Here is a 15,000-nt window from a genome sequence, read left to right on the forward strand (position 1 = left end):
TGTGCGTGAGGGGTGGGGGTTGGGGTGGGGATGGAACATCAGCAAAAAAAATCAGGGCCCAGCGGTTGACCAATAGTGAGGGAAGCCCGGTCAGGTACCAGTGAAGAGATGGCCTAGAGGTAACACGTCCGCCTAGGAAGCGACAGAATCTGAGCGTGCTGGTTCGAATCACGGCTCACCCACCGACATTTTCTCCCCCTCCACTAGTCCTTGAGTGGTGGTCTGGACGCTGGTCATTCGGAGGAGACGATAAACCAAGGTCCCGTGTGCAGCATGCACTTAGCGCACATAAAAGAACCCACGGCAACAAAAGGGTTGTTCCTGGCAAAATTCTGTAGAAAAATCCACTTCGATAGGAAAAACAAATAAAACTGCACGCAGGAAAAAACACAAAAAAATGGGTGGCACTGTAGTGTAGCGACGCGCTCTCACTGGGGAGAGCAGCCCGAATTTCACACAGAGAAATCTGTTGTGATAAAAAGAAAAACAAATACAAAGTTCAAGTCTATTCTGAATCAACAAGGGTTGTTTCCTTTATCTTCCACTATTCTCAAAACTGTGCATGGTGGTGAGAATCACCAGCTAGGCTGATTTACAGGTTGGTGGGAGGGGGGGTGGAGGTGGAGTGAGGATGGATCAGCAGAATCAGGGCCCAGTGGTTGGTCAACAGTTACACTGACTGTGGGTAGAACCAAGTTCAAGTCTATACTGAACCAGCAAGGATTTTCTTTTTCGTCACTTATTCTCCAGATTAAGAAAAGACAACACTGTATTCAATATCAGGAAAAACACAAGGTTTGAAAATAAAAATTTGTCTGCGCATATGTATTGTATTTCTCTTTTTGTCACAACAGATTTCTCTGTGTGAAATTTGGGCTGCTCTCCCCAGGGAGAGCATGACACTACACTACAGTGCCACCCATTTTGGGGGGTATTTTTTTCCTGCGTACAGTTTTATTTGTTTTTCCTATCGGAGTGGATTTTTCTACAGAATCTTGCCAGGAACAACCCTTTTGTTGCCGTGGGTTCTTTCACATGCACTAAGTGCCTGCTGCACACAGAACCTCAGATTATCATCTCATCCAAATGACTAGCGTCCAGACCACCACTCAAGGTCTAGTCAGTGGAGGGGGAGAAAATATCGGCAGCTGAGCCGTGATTCGAACCAGCGTGCTCAGATTTTCTCACTTCCTAGGCGGATGCGTTACCTCTAGACCATCACTCCACATGTGCATGAGTGTGTGTGCATGTGTGTGTGTGTGTGTGTGTGTGTGTGTGTGTGCGTGAGGCTGAGTATCTCCGTGTGAAAGATTAGTGTGCAAAGTATTCAAGTTAATTAATAAAATGGTTGCCACTGACCACTGCACCTTCTTTTCTACTAACAAACTCCATGTTACCAGAAGCTCAAATACTAACCTTTTCACAAAATTTTGCAGAACAAATATTCGTAAGTTTTCTTTTAGCTTTAGAGCAGTTAAAGGATGGAATGCACTGAAAAATTCAACAAAAACAGCTAAAACTATTGACCAGTTCAAGAATTTTCTAGACAATGACTCTAAATCATTAATAAAACCATTCGATTTTGATGAATGAACATTTAAAAAATTTCATACGCATGTACGCAACCCTAAACTATATTAAGAAGGGGCGTTGAAAAGCCAAAAAGGCTTAAAAAAAAGTCCCAAATTCTGTATCTCTGTATCTATCTTAAAGCAGACGTGCTCATGTGAGTGTGACCACTGTCATATGTATCAATCAGTCTGATACATCCCGCCCCACCCCCAAGTCACAATAAGAAAAAAGAAATAAAAAAATTAAAAAAACTCTCCAGTGACATCTACCCTGCCGTCATTAACAATCTTACAACGCTACTCTCCATACATGTCTGCTGACCCGTTTAATCTATTCCGGGGCTCCCACCCATCCCCCTTTTTTTTTTTGTCAAGCTTCAAAAACCTCAGAAATGTTATCAGCCATCAGCCATCATCACACCTGTCTTTTGAAATGAAGTTTCTAAAAACGGAACCAAGATGAAACCCCTCCATCCCACAAACCCCTTACAACGTACGTAAGTCAAAACCAACTCAAGCGTTAAGTGGTATTATTCGTCTCACTGAATGGGAGTTTTCCTCTGAATGGGGTTTTTCCTCTGAATGGGGTTTTTCCTCTGAATGAGGGTTTTCCTCGAAATGGGGTGTTTTTTTCCCCTCAGAATGGGTTCCCCCCCCTCGGAATGGGTTTTTTCCTCTGAATGGAGGTTTTCCTCTGAATGGGGTTTTCCCTCAGAATGGAGGTTTTCCTCTGAATGGGTTTTTTCCTCTGAATGGAGGTTTTCCTCTGAATGGGGTTTTTCCTCTGAATGGGGTTTTCCCTCAGAATGGAGGTTTTCCTCTGAATGGGTTTTTTTTCCTCTGAATGGGGTTTTTCCTCTGAATGGAGGTTTTCCTCTGAATGGTTTTTTTTCCCCTCTGAATGGGTTTTTTTCCTCTGAATGGGGTTTCCCCCCCCCTCTGAATGGGGGTTTTCCGCTGAATTGGGGGTGGGGTGGGGGTTCTCCTCTGAATGGGGTTTTTCCTCTGAATGGGGTTTTTCCTCGGAATGGGGTTTTTCCTCTGAATGGGGGTTTTCCTCGAAGTTCTCATGCTGTGGAGTGCAGTGGTGGCCTAGTGGTAACACATCCCTCTGGGAAGTGAGAGAATCTGTGAGTGCAGGATTGAATCCCTCTAATACACATGCTTATGTGTGCATGTCACTGCACGCGACTCATGCCAAACTGAAAAACACAGGAAACGAATGATGAACGCCTAAAAAGGCAGATCTCATTCGGATCTACCCAAACTGACAGCCTGTTGTGCAAACGACTGCGTGTCCATAAAGTGCTTCGAGTCTGTGGTCTCTGAACAAAGACAAGCGCTATACAAGCATCAACAATAAAAGCACCGACACTACAGACACGGGGAGAGAGGTGTAGGGAAAATGAGAGGGGATGGGAATTCAGGGGGGGGGGGGGGTGGGGGGGGGGGGGTCAGGAGGGGGGGGGGCGTGGGGGCGGAGGGATTTGGAAGAGTGTAGTTTGGATGATGGGGGAGCAGAACTTGCTTCGACCATGTGGGAAAAAATAGGTGGATTAAAAAATAAATAAATTTAAAAAGAAATTTTAAAAAAAGGAGTGAAAGTTGATTTATTCTGTGTTCATAATTCATTCATTCATGCATATATATATATATATATATACATCATGCATGAATGAATGACACACTTCCACTCACACTGGCACAGCAGGTGTAAAAGAGGAGCAAAAGCAGGTCAACTGAGTGTGTTCAAAAATTATTCATACACAATTATGCAGTGACACAGTTTTGCTCACAGTGAAACTGCAAGTGTGTTGGAGAGAGACAGACAGAGACAGAGAGAGGGACAGACAGAGAGAGAGAAAAAAAACAACAACTGAAAGACAGAGAGAGTGTGTGTGTGTGTGTCACTGTTTGAGGGGGGAGGGTGGGGGGGGGGTATGTGTGTGTGTGTGTGTGTGTGTGTGTGTGTGTGTGGGTGGGGGGTGGATGGGATATTCAATATTACCCAGATTGAAAGAGGAAGCTTCCAGAAACCCCCAAACCATATATCCCTACACACCTTGGTGTTCGCTCAGAGGAAAATCACCTCTGAACAGAGTTGAGCAGCCTCAGAAAGAGACAGACAAAGTGGAGGCTGAAAGACAGAGATATGAGGAGAGAGAAATGGTGAGAGAAACCGAGAGACTGAGAAAGAAAAGAGAGAGAGAGAGCGGGAGAGGAAAGGAGATCGATAAGAGACTTTGAGAGACAGACAAAGCAAGACAGAGAGAGAGAGAGAAGACATCGAGAGATAATATATAAGTTGGATGGAGAGGAAGGGGGAGGGAGAAAGAGAGGGCAGGGGAAGATAGAGAGAGAGGTAGGGAAGGCACATAAAGAAAAGACAGATATATGTATATAGATAGATATAGATATATGTGTGTGTGTGTGTGTGTGTGTGTGTGTGTGTGTGTGTGTGTTGTGTGTGTGTTTCATCAAGAGAGAGCGAGAGAGCAGGGAGGGGGGGATTGGTGAGCTTGAACGAAAGAGAGACAGAGATAAAGACACAGAGAGGGAGAGGGAGTGAGAGTGAGAGTGAGAATGAGACAGACAGGCAGAGAGAAGACAAAGAGAGACAGACTGCGAGACTGACAGAGAAACTTCTGTTTGCTCTGAGAAAATCCCCATTGAACTGGGTGACTACAGCATTCCACAAGGGTTTGATAAGGGATCACACACACACACAGTGACACACACACACACACACCCCTTTCACTTCAGGTGATATAAGGCCTGAGGCGAACACCACCAGACTGTACTGGGTGTGGTCCTTCTACCTCTTTACTCATGGGAGTGGAGACTATACGAGTCTCTCTCTCTATACCCTGAAATCATGTCCATTCTACACCTTTACTCATGGGGTGGAGACGGCTTTTAGAATGTAATTATGAGTCTCTCTCTATACCCTAAATTGGTGCTTTCGTTCTATCCCTTTACGTGTGTGTGTGTGTGTGTGTGTGTGTGTGTGCGCCAATGTTGTGCATGTGTGAGTCTCTCTATTCCCTGAAATCATGTTCATTCTGCACCTTTACTCATGGGGTGGAGATGGCTTTTAGAATGTAATTATGAGTCTCTCTCTATACCCTGAAATCATGTTCATTCTAAACCTTTACTCATGGGAGTGTGTGTGTGTGTGTGCATGTGCGAGTCGCTCTGAAATGAAGCTTTCTAATTCTACCCCTTTACTCATGGCGGCTTTTTAAGTTTAGAATATGATTATGAGTCTCTCTCTATATCCTAAAATGGTGCTTTCATTCTATCCCTTTACTCATGTGTGTGTGTGTGTGTGTGTGTGTGTGTGTGTGTGTGTGTGTGTGTGTGTTGTGCATGTGTGAGTCTCTCTATACCCTGGGGTGGAGACAGCTTTTAGAATGTGTGTGTCTATACAGTGAATGTGTGTGTCCCTATACAGTGAATGTCTATGTGTGTGTCTCTGTACAGTGAGTGTGTGTGTCTCTGTACAATTAATGTGTGTGTCTCTGTGTCTCTGTACAGTGAATGTGCATCTGTACATTGAATGTGTGTGTCTCTGTACAGTGAATGTGTGTGTCTCTGTACAGTGAATGTGTATCTGTACATTGAATGTGTGTGTCTCTGTACAGTGAATGTGTCTCTGTACAGTGAATGTGTCTCTGTACATTGAATGTGTGTGTCTCTATACAGTGAATGTGTCTCTGTACATTGAATGTGTGTGTCTCTATACAGTGAATGTGTCTCTGTACAGTGAATGTGTGTGTCTCTATACAGTGAATGTGTCTCTGTACATTGAATGTGTGTGTCTCTATACAGTGAATGTGTGTGTCTCTATACAGTGAATGTGTCTCTGTACATTGAATGTGTGTGTCTCTATACAGTGAATGTGTCTCTGTACATTGAATGTGTGTGTCTCTATACAGTGAATGTGTGTGTCTCTATACAGTGAATGTGTCTCTGTACACTGAATGTGTGTCTCTTTTCAGTGAATCTGTCTCTGCACACTGAATGTGTGTGTCTCTATACAGTGAATGTGTGTGTCTCTATACAGTGAATGTGTCTCTGTACAATGAATGTGTGTGTCTCTATACAGTGAATGTGTCTCTGTACATTGAATGTGTGCGTCTCTATACAGTGAAATGGTGCTTTCATTCTACCCATTCACTCATGCGCGCGCACGTGTGTGTGTGCACATTTGTCTCTTCATAACATAGCAATGGAGATTTCACACTTTCAGTCTCTTCACAGCTTACAATGGAGATTTCACACTTTCAGTCTCTTCACAGCTTACAATGGAGATTCCACTCTTTCAGTCTCTTCACAGCTTACAATGGAGATTCCACTCTTTCAGTCTCTTCACAGCTTACAATGGAGATTTCACACCTTCAGTCTCTTCACAGCTTACAATGGAGATTCCACTCTTTCAGTCTCTTCACAGCTTACAATGGAGATTTCACACCTTCAGTCTATTCAGAGCTTACAATGGAGATTTCACACTTTCAGTCTCTTCACAGCTTACAATGGAGATTTCACACTTTCAGTCTATTCAGAGCTTACAATGGAGATTCCACGCTTTCAGTCTATTCAGAGCTTACAATGGAGATTTCACACCTTCAGTCTCTTCACAGCTTACAATGGAGATTTCACACTTTCAGTCTCTTCACAGCTTACAATGGAGATTTCACGCTTTCAGTCTCTTCAGAGCTTACAATGGAGATTCCACGCTTTCAGTCTCTTCACAGCTTACAATGGAGATTCCATGCCTTCAGTCTCTTCACAGCTTACAATGGAGATTTCACGCTTTCAGTCTCTTCACAGCTTACAATGGAGATTCCACTCTTTCAGTCTCTTCACAGCTTACAATGGAGATTCCATGCTTTCAGTCTCTTCACAGCTTACAATGGAGATTCCATGCTTCGAGTCTCTTCACAGCTTACAATGGAGATTCCATGCTTTCAGTCTCTTCACAGCTTACAATGGAGATTCCATGCTTTCAGTCTCTTCACAGCTTACAATGGAGATTTCACTCTTTCAGTCTCTTCACAGCTTACAATGGAGATTCCATGCTTTCAGCCTCTTCACAGCTTACAATGGAGATTCCATGCTTTCAGTCTATTCACAGCTTACAATGGAGATTTCACACCTTCAGTCTCTTCACAGCTTACAATGGAGATTTCACACCTTCAGTCTATTCACAGCTTACAATGGAGATTTCACACTTTCAGTCTCTTCAGAGCTTACAATGGAGATTTCACACTTTCAGTCTCTTCACAGCTTACAATGGAGATTCCACACTTTCAGTCTCTTCACAGCTTACAATGGAGATTTCACACCTTCAGTCTCTTCACAGCTTACAATGGAGATTTCACGCTTTCAGTCTATTCAGAGCTTACAATGGAGATTTCACACTTTCAGCCTCTTCACAGCTTACAATGGAGATTTCACACTTTCAGTCTATTCACAGCTTACAATGGAGATTTCACGCTTTCAGTCTATTCAGAGCTTACAATGGAGATTTCACACTTTCAGTCTCTTCACAGCTTACAATGGAGATTTCACACTTTCAGTCTGTTCACAGCTTACAATGGCGATTCCATGCTTCACAGCTTACAATGGAGATGCCATGCTTTCAGTCTATCTATATAAGATAAACTTTTAAACCATTCTGCCACTCTCCACCAACAGGTGTGAATGGGAACCTGACTTTGGTCAGGTAAGGTTAAAATGGAGAGGACTGGGCCCAAACTTTCCCTAAAGCCAAGCCCCAGACACAATGGATGCGAACTCAATGTCCCCATATTGGCTGTAAAAGGCTAAGTGACCGTTTATAGCCTGCAATGACTGTCATGAAAATGGTGGAAAATCGGCATTGGAAAATCATTCTGTACGTATGTATACCATATAAAATCATAACCATGGACAAGGCCATAAACCATGCATATTTTACAACACTTCAACTGAACCCAGGCCTCTGGTTTGGGAAATTCTTGTTGGTACTTTAGAGTTAGTATTCCATTGAGGACAATAATATATATTAATCATATATTCGTCAGCAGTGGGTGGGGGTGCAATGGTTTACCCAAAAGGGTGGAGCTCTCAGAATTTCAATGACTCACCATCATCTATACAATTACTGTCATGAGAATGGTGTGTACAAACTACAGAAGAAAGATTAGAAGGAAAAAAAAACACCCCAGATCTTTTACAAAAGTGTTACAAATCAAACTGACATTGTGAGAAAGCATGGTGGAGACCCCACGGTTTCTCACAATTGAGAGAAAACGTGGGAGGGGAACGACTACACCTTCTCGCAATCCCACGATCTCTCTCACTTGAAGAGAAATGGTGGGACTGTGAGAAATTGTGGGCTAACAAACCCATTTCCCACAAGTCTCCAAAAATGACTATTTTAGTATTTATATCAGACAGTAGAAGAACACTAGATATTTCAGAAACAACAACAACAAAAAAACAGCAAAGACACTTGCACTTAGGAAAAAGAAGCTTTTGTTATGTATTAGTTGATAGAGTATAAATATACATATACTTCTCTCTCTCTCTCTCTCTCTCTCTCTCTCTCTCAAGGCCTGACTAAGCGCGTTGGGTTACGCTGCTGGTCAGGCATCTGCTTGGCAGATGTGGTGTATCATATATGGATTTGACCGAAGGCAGTGACGCCTCCTTGAGCTACTGATACTGATACTGAAAAAGTATATGAACACTGGCCTCACACACACTGGTTTTGGGGGGGAAAAAAATAAAACAAACCCTCACGCCCTCACGCCCACACCTCTTTCCCCTCCAGTGCCTTAACCCCGTGACTTCTAACACCCGTGATGAAATGTGATCCGTGTGGCACAAGTTCGAAAGCCAGTCACAACACTCTTGTGCACACTTTATCAGTGACAGGATCTTGCTGAACAAACATATATAATACAAATACAACAGTCCCAAGAGGAAGAGGTTCAAATAAAAATACACAGCCTGGTAACAAATGTCCTGACCTGTAAACTGTGAGAGAGTCAGAGACCTTCTCAATCTCCCTCCCTGCCCCACCCCCCACCCCCACTCAAACATTCCTGTACTCTGTCTCTGTCTCTCTATAATCACACACACACACACACACACACACACACACACACACACATATATATATATATATATATATATCTTTTTCTCTCTCTCTTCTCTCTCCCTCTCTCCTTACTCCACATTCCTCTTCCTCCCTCTCTCTCTCTCCACCCCACCTCCCTCTCTTTCTCTCTCATTCAGTCTCTCTCCCCCTTCACCGACTCAACATTCCACCCCTCCATACCCCGTCTCTCTCTCTCTCCCTCCCTCTCTCCACCCCACCTCCCTCTCTTTCTCTCTCATTCAGTCTCTCTCTCTCTCTTCACCGACTCAACATTCCACCCCTCCACACCCCGTCTCTCTCTCTCTCCCTCCCTCTCTCCACCCCATCTCATTCTCTTTCTCTCTCATTCAGTCTCTCTCTCTCTCTTCACCGACTCAACATTCCACCCCTCCACACCCCGTCTCTCTCTCTCTCCCTCTCTCCACCCCACCTCCCTCTCTTTCTCTCTCATTCAGTCTCTCTCCCCCTTCACCCCCTCACACCCCGTCTCTCTCTCTCTCTCTCCCTCTCTCCACCCCATCTCACTCTTTCTCTCTCATTCAGTCTCTCTCTCTCTCTTCACCGACTCAACATTCCACCCCACCCTCTCTACCTGTAAGCTCTGTCTTATCTCTGTGTGAGGTCAGTGACAGCCTTTGCCCCAACACACAGCAGTGAAGGGGTTAACCCACAAGATTCTCTCTTTTTCTTTTCTTTTTTTTATCTTATTTATTCATTTTGGGGTGGGGGTGGGGATGGGGGGTACGTGTGTACACATGTCCCCCACATCCCATTGCTCTCTACAACAATGGCTGTCAGATATATATATATATATTTAACAAAACGGATAGGGGCAACAGAAAACGAGGTAATGGCTGTCAATTCAGGCATGTGTGTGTGTGTGTGTGTGTGTACTGGGTAGACGCAAAGGAGGCAACTTGCAACTGTCACGCAAAACAAACACCCAGTTGGACAGGCGTCTCTTCTTCCACAGCTGCTGTAGCTTAGCACGCTGTACACAGCCAGGATCAGGAGTGGTGTTTTCAGTTTTCGTCACGGCATGTGTATGCTAGTAGTCTACGCATTGCTGAATGAGTAACAGAGTTGATTTTCCAATAAGTGAATAAGTAAATCAACTAACATATTGTTCAAGAGTGGCAACACTTTTGATCTTTTCTTCAGCATCACACACTGCAGTCTAATCATAATTATTCCATTTCAAATTGTTTGCCCAAAGTTCATGTATCTATAGCTTTCTTTTATTATACTATATATTTCAAAGTACTTACACATGTATCTGTTGAACTGCTTTATTCCATCTGATGTCAACATTTTAAACAAGCTAAGGGACAGGCGCAGGCTCCAAAGACATGGCCAGCCTGTTGGGTTTATAAATGTCAAGGTCTGAGGCATGTGCTCCATCCCACCCCCCACACCCCACCTCAAGCAGATACGTATGTTGTAGAGTATTACTATAGATCAGTCCGCAAGCCTTGACACCTACTGGAAACCTGACAGTCAAACAACAAGCACATTATATTTTTTTACATATTTTTTTTTCATGGAGCACCTTTATACGTGGAGTGATGGCCTAGAGGTAACGCATCCACCTAGGAAGTGAGAGAATCTGACCGCGCTGGTTCGAATCACGGCTCAGCCGCCGATATTTTCTCCCCCCTCCACTAGATCTTGAGTGGTGGTCTGGACGCTAGTCATTCGGATGAGACGATAAACCGTGGTCCCGTGTGCAGCATGCACTTAGCGCATGTGAAAGAACCCACGGCAACAAAAGGGTTGTTCCCGGCAAAATTCTGTAGAAAAATCCACTTGGATAGGAAAAACAAATAAAACTGCATGCAGGAAAAAATACAAAAAAATTGGTGGTGCTGTAGTGTAGCGATGTGCTCTCCCTGGGGAGAGCAGCCCAAATTTCACACAGAGAGATCTGTTGTGATAAAAAAAAAAAATACAAAATACAAATACAAAATATGTTTTGTCTAGGACTCAGCTCTTCCTTCCATTCAATAATTCACTTTCTTTCTTTCTTTTTTTTTTTTTTTAATTCTTTTTTTCTTTTTTGTACCTTGACATTCAGCAGGAGCCCCCAGTGTGTAACCCAAGACCCCCCCCCCACCGCCCCACCCCCTACCAATGATCCCTCTTCCATAAGGTAACACTAACACACACAGGCTACACTGGCATGTCTCACACACACACACACACACACCCATCCCCTCATATCCTCCCCATTCCCCACTCTCTCCCATCCCCCTACCCCCCACCCCCTCCACGTTTTTTTGGGTTTTTTTTGTTTGAAGCAGGCAAACACTACCTGCTGTACTGAAATGCCCCCGCCTACGACAGGTAAACAGGCAGCAGAACGAAGCACGCGCTGGTCTACCTACCTACCTGGCCAAACTGAACCGGTCGTTTTCTGAGAACTTTAGCTTGGTTTTGAAGGGGTTTTTTTTGGTGTGTGGTTTTTTTTTGGGTTTTTTTTAGGTGTTAGTTTTTACATTTTCTGTGGTCAATTGTTTACATGTACAAGCAGATATACATATCACACACACACACACACACACACACACACACACACGCACTAACACATCCACGGAGTCATGCACGTATATACACAAACACACATGTATACTCTTACGTACACACACACACACATCCTACCTACAAATATTGTGATTATTTATTTTCATTTTCTATCGCACTTCGACACAGCAACAGATCACAGAAACTGCAGTCTGCTGTATACAAATTTACAAGGGCACCACCCTACAACTGGAGTTTAGAAACATTATATACAACCTCGCAGCTCCTAATCGAACATCACAGCTGAGCGACAGACTCTTGACAGCAATCTCTGCGAACCAGCCACATTCTGTCATAAACTCAGTACGGCCAGTCCTCTCTTCTCCTCTACACAGACCCCTCGGATGTCCAGTGGGTGTCTCAATGACCCAACCTTTAGCTTCCGTCGTCAGAATTGTGGCATTCTTTGTCAGCATTCACCTCTTCAGTATAAGAGCCTTCCGCTTGCAATATTTTGATGGTGGTAATAGGGGTGAAACGCTGTTAACGTCGTCTCTTTCGCCGTTCGTATGGAGAGAGTTAATGATAAAGTCTGTACATGCAAACACGGGAGGAACGTGGCAGAGGGGATAAGTTGCTTGATCTGCCAACACAGAGTTCCATGACTGGTCTGGTTTTGAATTCTGGTCTCGCCCTTTCTCCCAAGTTTGACTGGAAAATCAAACTGAGCATCTCGTCATTCAGATGAGATGATAATTAATCATGGTCACATGTGCAGCACGCACTTGGTGCACTGAAAAAGGACCACAGCAACGTAAGTTTTGTGCTTCTTCTTCTTCTTCTTCTGCGTTCACTCGTATGCACACGAGTGGGCTTTTACGTGTATGACCGTTTTTACCCCGCCATGTAGGCAGCCATACTCCGTTTTCGGGGGTGTGCATGCTGGGTATGTTCTTGTTTCCATAACCCACCGAACGCTGACATGGATTACAGGATCTTTAACGTGCGTATTTGATCTTCTGCTTGCATATACACACGAAGGGGGTTCAGGCACTAGCAGGTCTGCACATATGTTGACCTGGGAGATCGTAAAAATCTCCACCCTTTACCCACCAGGCGCTGTCACCGTGATTCAAACCCGGGACCCTCAGATTGACAGTCCAACGCTTTAACCACTCAGCTATTGCGCCCGTCAAGTTTTGTGCTAAATTCTGGGAAAAAAAATCCACTCTGATAGGTACATTAATATGCATGCACTCTAGGCCTGACAAAGTGCACTGGGTTAGGTTACAAGTAAGGTATCTGCCTAGCTGATGTGGTGTGGCATACAGTGACACCTTGAGAAACTGAAACTGGTAAACCGACAAAGTCTGTACTTGCAGTCGGCTAAAGCTGCCACTGAACACAATCATGTATCAAGCAATCAATGAGAGCAATAGCCAAGTGGTTACAGCACTGGACTTCTAATCCTATGATTCTTGGTTCGAATTCTGTGTGTCAGTGGTGGGTGAAGGGTGGAGATTTTCCGCATCTCCCGGTCAACATACATGCAGATTCAATAGTGGCTGAAGTCCTTTAATGGAGACACAAACATACCCAACATACACACTCCCAAAAAACAGAGTATCAGTATGGCTACCTAAATGGCAGGGGAAAAAAAACAGTCATGCACATTAAAGCCCTCTTGTAGATGGAGTGAACACAAAAGTCGCAGACCTTGTATGGGTTGGGAGAAAGAAAAAAAAGTAACTGATCCCTCCATTTCCACGCCCGAGTGCATCAAGGGACAATAAAACAGGGTCTGGTGTCGATAAAAAGCCACACAACTGGGTTTTTTTTCCTTCTGTTTGGTCATGGGCAATGGGTTCCCTTTGTGTGAAAACAAATATCAAGTACTGCGAGTTAACTACTTGAGTATTGCTTTCTGTCTTTGATGTACACTACAGTCCTTGAGGAAGTGGGAATACATTATCACCATGTTTGCAGGGTGTGAGTGAATGTGTTCTATTATAAAGTAGGATTATGAATGGAATAATCGCATCAAATGGAGAGTATATGTTGCTGGTACATGATGGGTTGGTTTCGGATCTTTTGAAAGACAAACATATCATCATACTTTATAAACAGCTTATAAAAAGAGCAAGCTGGATTGGTCTGTGTGTGTGTGTGTGTGTGTGTGTGTGTGTGTGTATGTGAGTGCATGCATGCGTGTGTGCGTGCGTGCGTATGTTTATATTTGTGTGAAGTATATATGTATGCATGTCTGTGAGTGCATACACATAGTATGCATGTGTGTGCATGCCAGCATGCCAACATAAATATGTGTGTGTGTGTGTGTGTGTGTGTGTGTGTGTGTGTGTGTGTGTGTTTGAGAAAGAGAGAGACAGAGGGAGAGAGACAGAGAGAAAGAGACAGAGAGAAAAGAGCGAGGTTATGAACACGCTATTAATTATACATGCAACATGTGTACAATTGTACAGTGTGTCTACAATACAGCACAATACAGCCTCTCAGATAAGCTCTCAATACCATTCGATACAAAAACAATACAATACAATACTACCTCTCACACAAGGCCTCAATACAATACAGAACAAAACAATACAACACAGTGCAACCACTGAAACAAAACCTCACCAATGTTGACCAGACGAACGTTGTCCTCGGCGATTGCCTTCAGCGCCAGAGTCACATTCTCGAGCGACTGATGCTGGTTCATAGGTTTCTTGATCACCTGCACAATCAACACAGGTAAATATATATATATATGATACAGGTGATCTTTTGTACCTGCACAATAAACACAGATTTTTTTTTTTTAAAGGGTGATCTTACTATCAAAACAGTCAACACTGGTGATCTTTTGTACCTGCAATCAACACAGGTAATCACACTTCACTGGTGATCTCTTTTACTTGCACAATCATTGCAGTTAAACACAGGTCATCTGTTCTTGTACAACCAACAAGGGTATTTAAACACAAGTGATCTGCTGCGCTACTGCAATCCTCAAAGATAAAAATGGGCGACCTTACTAACAACACAGGTAATCTTTTGTTTGTACCTGCACCATCAACACATGTAAACACGGATGATCTTTTTTGTACTTGTTCAATCAAAACAGGTACAGACACAGGTGGTCTTTTGTACCTCTACATTCAACTAAGGCAAATACAGCTGATTTCTTTTCTTCTTTTTTTATTTTAATTTTTTAAATTAACAATACTAATCATCTTCTGTATTTCTATAATATACATAAAATTTTATTGGAGCATAATCTAAAGTAAACAGAAAACGAAGAAATGTTTGATGATTCATATCTAACTATGCCAAACAAAACTGATTCTGACATGTAATGATCTGAAAAGACTGAATGTCACATTATAATATGTAAGTTAAATGCACTCACATATATAGATACTTCACACGTGCACACACGCATACACACACACACACACACACACACATACACGCACACACACACACACACACACACACAAGTACACAGGCACGCACAAACACACAAACACACACACTTACAAACATTTATCATGTGCACATATGAATGTGTATCACTGTATGCATGCACAAAGTCATCAACACACACACACACACACACACACACACACACACACACACACACACACCGACTACTAGCTGTGGACATGTTATTGGTACTTCAAACACGCTGTGTTTTTTTTGGTTTGTTTGTTTGTTTGTTTGTCTGTTTGCTTGCTTGTTTTTTTTCCCTTTTCTGTC

The 15,000-nt window shown here is 43.3% G+C and overlaps 1 protein-coding gene across 7 annotated transcripts in view; it reads right to left on the minus strand.

Annotated features, from left to right (window-relative positions):
• Positions 1-15,000, minus strand: part of LOC143275326 (filamin-A-like) — a 218,166-nt gene that overhangs the window by 198,931 nt on the left and 4,235 nt on the right. For all 7 annotated transcript variants that reach the window (XM_076579343.1, XM_076579345.1, XM_076579346.1 and 4 more), the window contains one exon: positions 13,879-13,975. In XM_076579343.1, the coding sequence (XP_076435458.1) occupies positions 13,879-13,975 (97 nt within the window). The remainder of the gene's footprint in view (positions 1-13,878; positions 13,976-15,000) is intronic.

This window comes from Babylonia areolata, chromosome 30 (assembly GCF_041734735.1).
Source record: "Babylonia areolata isolate BAREFJ2019XMU chromosome 30, ASM4173473v1, whole genome shotgun sequence".
NCBI lineage: Eukaryota > Metazoa > Mollusca > Gastropoda > Neogastropoda > Buccinidae > Babylonia > Babylonia areolata.